The sequence below is a fragment of the Mauremys reevesii genome, linkage group 1, assembly GCF_016161935.1.
Source record: "Mauremys reevesii isolate NIE-2019 linkage group 1, ASM1616193v1, whole genome shotgun sequence".
In the NCBI taxonomy this organism is placed as follows: Eukaryota; Metazoa; Chordata; order Testudines; family Geoemydidae; genus Mauremys; species Mauremys reevesii.
In genome coordinates, this window is record NC_052623.1 from 15,936,262 (window position 1) to 15,947,681 (window position 11,420).

Sequence of the window (11,420 nt, forward strand, 5' to 3'; positions counted from 1 at the left end):
ACTGTTATAAAGGTACTTCTGCTCATGTAGTTTAGGGCTTGGCTTCATGGGGAATGTTTTAACAGGTGTATGCTGTAGTTATACAGTTCTAATCCCCCATGGGGACACTCTTACTCCAATATAAGAGTGGCTTTATTTTAGGTTTAGCTTAAACGCCTTTCCAAGTGACACAAGCTAAACTGAATAAAGGCACTTTTATGCTGGAATAAGAATGTCTACATGGTGGTCTATTTTGGTATAACTATACTGGTTTAAATTCACACCTTAAGTTATACAAAAAAATAACTTTTTCCTGTGTATATGAGACCTGCATCCCTGAAAGGAAGGAGAGTCGCTCATACTGGTATAAGATACCTGGACACCATTATAACTGTGTCCACACGAAGGGTTATTACTACTATAACTTCTTTTGTTGATTAATAATCACGCCCCTAGCCAAGAGAGTGTTACTAGTTCAAAAACTGTATGTGGACCAAGTGTTAGTTAACTCTGCTTCTTATGAGATTGGTTGCTAACGTCACAGTGAGACGCTTTCAGATTTAGTAAACTCCTCCAGGTATTGGGCCTGGTCCATGTTTACCATGGAAAAGCAGCATTTGAAATGTGCACTGGCTACTACAAAAACGCAAGACAACTTAGCAAAGAAAAACATTCAGCTAAATGCTAGATTCTCTATCGTACAGACAGTCTCTTACAGCTTGGGCCTAATGGAAACCCTCAATAAATGATTGCACACAGATAGGATAGGTTTAACCTCTGAGGATAATTCATGCTAAGAGCAAAAGTGGGGAGTGAGTCAGCCAGGAGTAATGGCCTCTTTAGGCTGCTTGCTGAAAAGCTAATTGATTATAAAGAGAAACTGGCTTGTGTTTAGAATCCCTATTTGACTGACTAATCACGCAGAGGAGCAGGGTTTAGTACCACAGGGACTGGTGCTAAATGGTTTCTCCGGATTGTGTAGAAGACCTCATTTGATTTAGTTGGTGCAACTAAAAGCCAATTTTCCAGCAGTGAAGTTCAGACACCTGCAAAAGAGAAAAAAGAGTTGCTAAAGAAAGAAAATGGTTTACTAGAAACATACCAGAATGCTGCATTGGAAGCTGGTGGATCAGTGTTTACTTGCGGATGTTGATGGTTGCTATCAGTGGAGTTGACTACAGATCCATTTTAGTAAGCATTGTTTTAGAGAGCTAAACCCTCCAGGAGAGCTGGCTGTATTTTAAAGAATCCTTATTGAGGTTGCTGGAACAAACCATCCCGATGTGTAGAAAGAATAGTAAATATGGCAGGTGACCAGCTTGGCTTAACAGTGAAATCCTTGCTGATCTTAAACACAAAAAAGAAGCTTACAAGAAGTGGAAGATTGGACAAATGACCAGGGAGGAGTATAAAAATATTGCTCAGCCATGCAGGAGTGAAATCAGGAAGGCCAAATCACACTTGGAGTTGCAGCTAGCAAGGGATGTTAAGAGTAACAAGAAGGGTTTCTTCAGGTATGTTAACAACAAGAAGAAAGTCAAGGAAAGTGTGGGCCCCTTACTGAATGAGGGAGGCAATCTAGTGACAGAGGATGTGGAAAAAGCTAATGTACTCAGTGCTTTTCTTGCCTCTGTGTTCACGAACAAGGTCAGCTTCCAGTCTACTGCACTGGGCAGCACAATATGGGGAGGAGGTGACCACTTCTGTCTCCACAGAGGGCTGGTTCAGGACTGCTTAGAAAAGCTGGACGAGCACAAGTCCATGGGGCTGAATGCGCTGCATCTGAGGGTGCTAAAGGAGTTGGCGGATGTGATGGCAGAGTCATTGGCCATTATCTTTGAAAATTCATGGCGATCGGGGGAGGTCCATGATGACTTGGAAAAGGCTAATGTAGTGCCCATCTTTAAAAAAGGGAAGGAGGAGGATCCGGGGAACTACAGGCCAGCCAACCTCACCTCAGTCCCTGGAAAAATCATGGAGCAGGTCCTCAAGGAATCAATTCTGAAGCACTTAGAGGATAGGAAAGTGATCAGGAACAGTCAGCATGGATTCACCACGGGCAAATCAGGCCTGACTAACCTAATTGCCTTCTATGAGGAGATAACTGGCTCTGTGGATGAAGGGAAAGCAGTGGATGTGTTATTCCTTAACTTTAGCAAAGCTTTTTATACCGTCTCCCACAGTATTCTCGTCAGCAAGTTAAAGAAATATGGGCTGGATGAATGGACTATAAGGTGGATAGAAAGCTGGCTAGCTCGTCGGGCTCAATGGGTAGTGATAAATGGCTCCATGTCTAGTTGGCAGCCGGTATCAAGCGGAGTGCCCCAGGGGTCAGTCCTGGGGCCGGTTTTGTCCAATATCTTCATTAATGATCTGGAGGATGGTGTGGACTGCACCCTCAGCAAGTTTGCAGATGACACTAAACTGGGAGGAGTGGTAGATACGCTGGAGGATAGGGATAGGATACAGAGGGACCTAGACAAATTAGAGGATTGGGCCAAAAGAAACCTGATGAGGTTCAACAAGGACAAGTGCAGAGTCCTGCACTTAAGATGGAAGAATCCCATGCACGGCTACAGACTAGGGACCGAATGGTTAGGCAGCAGTTCTGCAGAAACAGTGGGGTTACAGTGGGCAAGAATCTAGATATGAGTCAACAGTGTGCCCTTGTTGCCAAGAAGGCTAACGGCATTTTGGGCTGTATAAGTAGGGGCATTGCCAGCAGATCAAGGGACATGATCATTCCATTCTATTCAACATTGTTGAGGCCTCATCTGGAGTACTGTGTCCAGTTCTGGGCTCCAAACTACAAGAAGGATGTGGAAAAATTGGAAGGAGTCCAGCGGAGGGCAACAAAAATGATTAGAGGGCTGGAGCACATGACTTATGAGGAGAGGCTGAGGGAACTGGGATTGTTTAGTCTGCAGAAGAGAAGAATGAGGGGGGATTTGATAGCTGCTTTCAACTACCTGAAAGGGGGTTCCAAAGAGGATGAATCTAGACTGTTCTCAGTGGTACCAGATGACAGAACAAGGAGTAATGGTCTCAAGTTGCAGTGGAGGAGGTTTAGGTTGGATATTAGGAACAACTTTTTCACTAGGAGGGTGGTGAAGCACTGGAATGGGTTACCTAGGGAGGTGGTGGAATCTCCATCCTTAGAGGTTTTTAAAGTCAGTCTTGACAAAGCCCTGGCTGGGATGATTTAGTTGGGGATTGGTCCTGCTTTGAGCAGGAGGGTGGGACTAGATGACCTCCTGAGGTCCCTTCCAACCCTGATATTCTATGATCGTTAAACACTGTGACAGCAGTGAAAGGGGGGAAATCCCAGTAAGTAATACTCATCTGGGTTCAATGATTGTTTGGTTACTAAATGAACCCATTCCGGTACTGCTTTGAAACCTCTATAGAAAGAAGCAACCACCTATGTTTAATTTGTCTCTCTCCCTAGCTTGGAAATAGTGACCATAATACAATAGCATTCAACATCCCTGTGGTGGGAAGAACATCTCAACTGCCCAACACTGTGGCCTTTAATTTCAAAAGGGGGGGAATAAAAAAAAAAGGGGTTAGTTACAAAAAAGTTAAAAGGTACAGTGACTAAAGTGAATCCCCAAGTTAGTTGCCCTTTTTTTTTAAAGACACCATAATAGAGGCCCAACTCAAATGTATACCCAAAATTAATAAAAATAAAAAAAAGAAAAAAAAAAAGAGCCACCTAACAACAACAGTAAAAGAAGCAGTGAGAGATAAAAAGACTTTTTAAAAAAGGAAGTCAAAATCCCAGTGAGCAAAAAAAAGGAAAGGAAAACAAACACAACTTAAGTGCAAGAGAAAATAAGAAAAGCCAAGAAAGAGTTTGAAAGAACGGGCCAAAAAAAAAAAAAAAAAAAAAATAAAAAAAATGTTTTTTATACCTGCTAAGCCTAAGCCTGCTACAAACAACCAGTGGGGCCTTGACAAAAAAAAAAAAAAAAGCGCTTAAAGAGAATAAAGTGGATATGAATGGAAATCTTGATTCTTTTTTTGCTCAGTCTTCACGGCTGAGGATGAGGGAGGAGATTCCCAAAGATGAGCTGGCTTTTGTTCTGAGTGTCTGGACTGAGGAACAGTCATTAATTGAAACTGGAGGTCATTGACAATTGGAATTAAACTAAAAACTAAACTCAGTGGAAAGAACACAAGTCACCCAAAGAACTCAAAAAAAAAAAAAAAAAACTTAAAACTGTTTTGTGTTAAACTAAAAAAATGTGGCTGTCCTTTAATTTGGCTTGGTACCCAATGACAATGTAAATAATGTAACGCTAAACATTTAAAAAGGGTAGGGGGGTGATCCTCCTGTAATTACAGACCGTAAAAAACCGTAAGTACAAACAAAATTAGTAAACAATAAATTAAAATAACAAATAAGAAAAAAATAAGAAAAACGCAACATAAAGCAATAACAACACATCGTAAATGTAAAGGAAAAATCTTAAAGGTAAACTTACAGAGGGGATCGGGGGAAGGGTGGACAAACATGTGGGGGAGGGACATCCGTGATAGTGTGACTTTTTCAAGGTCAAGCACCAAGGCTCTAAGGTCCAAAAGCTTCAAGAAAAAAGAAAAGGTCCTTTCATGGAAGAAGAGGAATTAAGAGGAAAGGAAACAAAGGGTAGGAGAATGGGAACAAAGGGTAATGGAGGAGAGGGAGAGGTGGAATGGTAGGGGTAACTAGTCATTTGTTCCCTAAATCCTTATTCATTTCTAAATAAATGAAAGTAAAATTGCAGATGATACTAAGTGACAAACAGTGAATAAAGATAAAAGAAGATAGATACTCAAGTAGAAGAAAGATAGAAAAGAAAAAAAAAAAAAGCAAAATTAAAAAAAAATTTAAAAAAAAAAAAAAAATAAATGGCAAATAAAATGAATAAAGTAAATGAATGGAAAAAAAAAAAAAATGCATACATACACAAATAAATGGGGGCAAATTTAGCAACATGAAGGGAGAAAAAAAGAAAAGATCAAAAGTTGATAGTTAGTTGATGAAAGCAATGCTGTGAGGATGAATAAAAAAAAAAAAGGGATAGAATCATTAAAAAAAAATATATTATAAGACTTAAATAATAGAGAATAATATTATTATAATATATATATAATCTTATATAATATCACACCTCAATCATGTGTACTGACTGAAAACTCAAAAAAAAAAACTAGAAAAGAAAAAGAAAAGAAAGAGAAAAAGAAAAACTAAAAAAGATAGGGGTTAATGAGGGAGAATTATTAAGGAGGAAGAGATGAGGGAGGAGAAAGAGAGGAGGATAGACTAAGGAAGGAGAAAAGGAGGAGGATATGAAAGAAAAGAGAGAGGTTGAAAAAGTGGATATGGGAAGTTAATTATAAAACTAATACATTAAAGAAAAATAAATTAAATACATAAAATTAATAAAATAAAATAAAAAAATAAATAAAAGCAAAAAAAAATAAACTAACTTCAGTTCATCTTTCCTTGGTGAAGGGTCAACTGCTAGGGAGGACAGAATAGGGACTAGGTAAGGAGATAAATAGGGAATTAAATGGTTCATGGAATAAATGGTTAAAAGTGGGGTGGGTAAGATGGATAAGAATGAGTCCTGGATGAGAGAGGATGGAGAGATGGAGATGATCACTTGATCACTGATCATGGCCTGGTAGGGTTGGGCACACTCAGGGCTGGCTGGCATTGCACACCTGTAGACCGCCTGGGGGGGCTATGTGGACCTTGCATGGCCTGACATGGTTTGGCCTTTATGTAATAACTTTCAGAGAGGTGTTTTGTAAAAAGAACGAGCTCTTCATCTGAATTTGAGAAGGACCAAGTTCTCTCTATCTAGGTGTACATACAGACATAATCACAACAGTCAGTGGATCTTCAGGCACTCAGTATGATGGGTTCTCCCCAGGGTGCCACCTGGAACTGGGGTACCACTGAGCCCCCCCACGACCCACCAGCCTAGGCTCCCTCTTACACTGTACTGCTGTGACAAGCTGCAAAGCCCTCCAGGCTTCAGCCTGCACTTTCACCAGCATACATACAGGTAGGGACACACCCAGTTGTAGTTACATGCAGGCACTTTGACCAGGCCCTGCATATGAAGGCGACAGCTAGGGCAACAACCAGCTCCTCAGGCACATATACTCCAGAGGGGGTAAACCCAAAATTATACCATCTTGTGCTGCACAGAGAACTGTACAGTGTAAGTTCATAAAATTTGCCCCCTTCCTCAGTGTGGAGAGGAATATGCAACAGCCTTCTGCGCCCAAGTTACGAGTCTGTAGCATCCTCAGGAAGACTTCCCAGGTGGGAGATAAGGCCTATTGTTTTTCTAATGGTCCATTACCCTGAATAGGTCCTTCCCAAGCACTGTCTAGAATGAAACCATCTTGTCTAGTAGGCGTTACCCAGGTGTAACTGCATTGGAAATACAGATACATAGTAAATATTCATAACTTCAGATACAAAAATGATGCATGCCTACAAATAGGATAATCATATTCAACAAACCATAACCTTTTCAATGATGCTGTACAGGACTTATTTTGCGTTATGATTATGTCCTAATCATATCATATCACTGTGAAGAATATGGGGTGCAGTGTCACACTTAGGAGCTTGGAAAATCAGACCATCTGTGTATCATGCTTTTTGTAAGCATTGGTGGAAACAGTTGCCCTAGCAATGCTGTTGTGGGAGTGGGTGGGATTCGGATTGGGCTGTTGAACTTTTCCGTACCAGAGTAACAGCTCAGATTCAGTCCGGGTCAGCAGTTACTGAAAGCCGTTATTGTCTGATGGCTGCTGTGTGTTCTGTGTGAAATGAATTGGTGTCCACAATCTAGTCCCTAGCAGACAATTGTCCTTGTTGCAAAAATCTTCAGTGTACTTGGCACCCTCCATGTTGTAGAGTCCATGCAGTGAGAAGATTGGGCAACTGAACTGCCCTCTTACCCAGGAAGCATAGGCGCCGACTCCGTGGGTGCTCCGGGGCCAGAGCACCCACGGAAAAAAATTGGTGGGTGCTGACCATCCACCGGCAGCTCCGTGTGGCCCCGCCCTGCCCCCCCTGCTCCAACTCGCCTCTGCCGCGAGTGCGCCGCCTCGTCCTGCTCCTCCCTCCCAGCCCTTGCGCCGTGACACAGCTCATTTGCGGGGCGGGGAGGAGGGGAAACACTGCACGCTGGGGAAGAGGCGGGGCCGGGGTGGGGATTTGGAGAAGAGATCCAATCCGAGCAGGGAGGGGGTGGAGTTAGGGCCGGGAATTTGGGGATGAGGTGGAGTTGGGGCGGGGAAAGAGGCGGCGGGGGGCACTCACTGGCACCGGAGAAAGTTGGCGCCGCTGCCAGGAAGGCAGTCTCACCCAACAGGGCTGAAGCACTTGGGTGGGGAGCCCCGCTCTATGGCTTACTATGCTCTCAGATACCAAGGGGATGGGCACTGCGTAAGGCCCTGAGTAGAAGAGAGGACATAATCCTCCATGGCTGTTAATCTGCCGTCTTTCACTATGTAGCCTCACTCCGTTCATCTTAAAAGTGAAGGGAGGCAGTCTAGCCCAGTTGATAAGAGCACTGGGCTGGGACTCAGGAGACCTGAGTTTTATTCCCAGCTCTGTGATCTGCTGAGAGAACTTGGACAAGTCATTCCACCTCTGGCCTCCGTTTCCCCATCTGTAAAATGGGGACAATGATGCTTGCTGCCTCTCAGTGTTTTGAGATCAGTGGGTGAAGAGTGCCGCATACGAGCTAGGTATTGTTACTGTGTCAATGGGAGCTATCCCAGCTAGTTCTTTTGTTCTGGGCCTCTGCCTTGCTGGCATTTGACACTCACCAGACTGCTGTGAGGGGATCCAAATGCTGAATCCCACATGCCTTTAATTCGCTGGGGCTAGGTAGGGTGTAGCTTGGCTTTGGGTCTCTAAGCACACTGTCCAGGGGCAGATCTTGTGCCTGACTCCCTTTTTGGCAGTGTAGACTCCAGGACTTAGGGGACTGGACTTTGAAACCCGAGTCATCTCCCCCAAGCCTCCCCAGAAATTCTTGCATGTTCCCCAGAATACCACCAAACGTGTGAGACTTCTAGTCAGGGCCGGCTTTAGGCCTATTCCACCAATTCCCCTGAATCAGGCCCCGCGCCTAAGAGGGCCCTGCACCCAGTGAGAATCCCTTCCCTGGCTAGAGGCACCTTTTTAATTTTTACTCGCCTGGCGGCGCTTTGGGTCTTCAGTGGCACTTTGGCGGCAGGTCCTTCGCTTGCTCTGGGTCTTCAGCGGCACTTTGGCGGCGGGTCCTTCAGTCCTGGAGCGAGTGAAGGACCTGCCGCCGAAGACTTGGAGCACCACCCGGTGAGTACAAGCCCCATGTGTTTTTTACATGGTGTTTTTTTTAATAAAGTCATCCCTGCCGGGGCCCCGTCGAAACTGTTCGAATTGAGCCCCGCACTTCCTAAAGCCGGCCCTGCTTCTAGTTTACGGTTTACCTCATACACAGGACCTGTACAAAATAACAAATGTGCCTATATGCGTTTCCCTGCCTCGGGCTCCTCCCCACTCCAGAGAGTTCTTTTGGCTTGGGCAGAATCCTCTGGGGTGTCCAGGATCCTTCTCTGCATCTTGTGACTTCTGTTCTGAATCACAGTCTTTTCTCTGACCGTGGCTGGTCCCTGGTTAAAGTTGATGCTTCCAAAACCCACCTGCCTCCTCCAGTCTCCTGCCCAGACTTTCCTGTCCTCCTGTCTCATCCTGAGTCTTTTTTTTTTTTAACCCCTGCTTTGTCACCTGTCTCTTTGCCCTGTCTGGGTATTTCTCTATTTAGACAAATTGGAAAAAGTAGCTTCTCCTACTTCCCATGCCCTACTGTTTGGTCCAGAGCACATGTTAATCTTAACTCCTCTCCATTGTCCCTGGTCTGGTAGGAGGGTACATATTGCCATCTGTGTCAGCAACTGGTACATTCCACATCCACACACAGGCATTCCCTGATGCAACAATTTTATAAAAGCTTTGTAGCATCAACTAGAATTCATAGAATATTAGGGTTGGAAGGGACCTCAGGAGGTCATCTAGTCCAACCCCCTGCTCAAAGCAGGACCAGTCCCCAGATTTTTACCCCAGTTCCCCAAATGGCCCCCTCAAGGATTGAGCTCACAACCCTGGGTTTAGCAGGCCAATGCTCAAACCACTGAGCTATCCCTCCCCTGAACCGAGGCAGATTCATACATTGAACCGAGGCAGATTCTCCAAATTGTCCCACTTGCATACCTGAAAACTGCAGAGCCAGGATGCCATTAATTTAAACTGTCCTTGTTTTGTGAGCCTCTCATACATCCTCACTGATTCCCTGAATATACTGCTTGGTTGGTTGCAGCTGTTACGAGCAAAGGCTTAACCACTCCTGCCACGTTCTCTTTCCAGTAACTGAAAAGGTTTACGAGAGCGAATCCTGTACAGATAGTGAAGAGGAATTCATCAAGTCCAAGCTGCCAGCTGCACACAATCAGTCCACGGCAGCTGTGAGGAAAGAACCCAAGGAAGATCGGAAGGGCCTGAAGAAAGGGGCAGCCACAGCCAGCAAAGCCAACAAACAAGTCTCCATCATGGGCTTCTTCCAGAAGAAATGAGATGAATCTCTCCCCACGATCCCTGGGCAGCTTGGAAATGTCACTCCTCTCAGTAGCTTTTGGCTTTGGAGGAGAACAACAGATGGGCTCCATGGTGGGAAATATCTCCCTTACTGTGGAAGTAAGCTCCCCGCACCAGGTTTTGCATCAGAAAACTTAATTGTATCTATTATCCTGTACTTCTGTTTCTGTGCTAGGCCATATAGAAAGCTGCAGCTGGGAGGAAGCGCTAGAGGAACACCTGGAGATCAGTTAACTCGTTTACATGATATTTTAAATTTTTAAGCATGGCCTTCGACCTGTCTGGTACTAAGGCCTGTTCCAGGAGTAGATGGACGGAATAAGAAGCTAATCCTTTTAGTGGGATCATTTGAATTTTTTTTGTCTTGTTTGTTTAAACGTTCAGGTTGGTTAAAACCTGTACTGTAACAGGCACACGTACAAATAACGAACATCTGCTGCAGCTGTAACTGTCTGAAATGAATTTGATTTCTCCCCCAAGACTGGTAAATAGTTTTCTCTCTGCCTTTATAATCTTTGTTGGACAAAGTACCACATATAAAATTCTCTCAACCATTTCTTCCTTAAGTAACTCCCCTGTAAAGTGCTTGGATGCCTAATTATAGACCATGACACTGCTTGTGCTCTGTCACTCTTTGCAAAAACATCATTAAGGCTTCCCACGCAGTTGGATATAGTGAACCTGGGGGAAGGCCCAAGCCCGACCGGCCACTGGGAAAGGAACTGTGTGCTCAGCTCTACAAGTGGGTGGTTATTGGCTCGAAGGTGGGCATGTGAGTGGGTTGTCCTGATGAAAGTGGCAGTGTACCTGCCTGCATCGTAGCCAGGGACATGAAATATGCAACTCCTCTTTTGTTGGCTTTTATTTATTTAAAGTCTAATGGGGCATGTACCATGTACAGATGTTTTTTTAAAAAGTCTAGTGTCTAAGGCAATGTGCCATAGCAAAATACTGGTCCCAAGGAACCAACAGCCTGTGAAGATGATGTGCAAAGTATTGGAGCCCAAATTGTCAAAAGTGACTAGAGATTTTGGTTGTCTGAGCTCTCGTCTGCAGCTAAAATTTAGATGGACCTCGCCACGTTGCTCAGGGGTGTGAAAAATTCACACCCCGGGGCACCGTGGTTAAGATGACCTAATCCCCAGTGTAAATGCAGCTGTGTTGATGGGAGAATTCTTCAGTCGACCTAACTAGCACAGTTCAGGATGGTGGATTGTGCACATGGACAGAAAACCCCTTTCTGTTGAGCTAGGGAACATCTACACTATGGTGCTACAGCTGAGTAAGGTTTGGCATGTTTGGGACATGTTTTAATGGAAGTAGAGGGCCGCCACTGGAAAAGAATGGAAAGCCTTGGTTTAATCTTTACAATGAACTTTTCTATCTTTCCCAGAAAAATACCACTTCAATGTTTCTATTTTTCTTGGCATAGCTGGAAGTATATTCTAAGAGTGATGTTAAATAATAAAACCCCTTAAACACTTACCTTCTTTTGTGTTACTGATTGTTCTTGGAGTGTTGTGCTACTTTCTGATTTCCCATATAGCTTGTATAAATCTGAATAAAGCAGGTTCGTGGTATTCAATTGCATGGCAAAACTTCCAGATATACAAGCAATCCAAGACTTTACAGAACAAAGGATACATATATTAAAAATACAGCTGGAACTGTTAACCGGTCCGGTAACAATTTGGGAGTCCAGAAGGGGTTCTGAGACAATGCTTTAAAATCCCAGTTATATCTATTTAGTGTGGTGCTGTGCTAGGAGACAAAGGTGCTGGTTTCT

At 43.9% G+C, this 11,420-nt stretch overlaps 1 protein-coding gene across 2 annotated transcripts in view; it reads left to right on the top strand.

Moving 5' to 3' along the window:
- POLD3 (DNA polymerase delta 3, accessory subunit) overlaps positions 1 to 11,119 on the top strand; it is a 53,153-nt gene extending 42,034 nt beyond the window's left edge. For both annotated transcript variants that reach the window (XM_039518347.1, XM_039518345.1), the window contains exon 12: positions 9,407 to 11,119. In XM_039518347.1, coding sequence (XP_039374281.1) covers positions 9,407 to 9,612 — 206 coding nt within the window. In that variant the 3' untranslated portion in view covers positions 9,613 to 11,119. The remainder of the gene's footprint in view (positions 1 to 9,406) is intronic.
- The last annotated feature ends 301 nt before the right edge of the window (positions 11,120 to 11,420 follow it).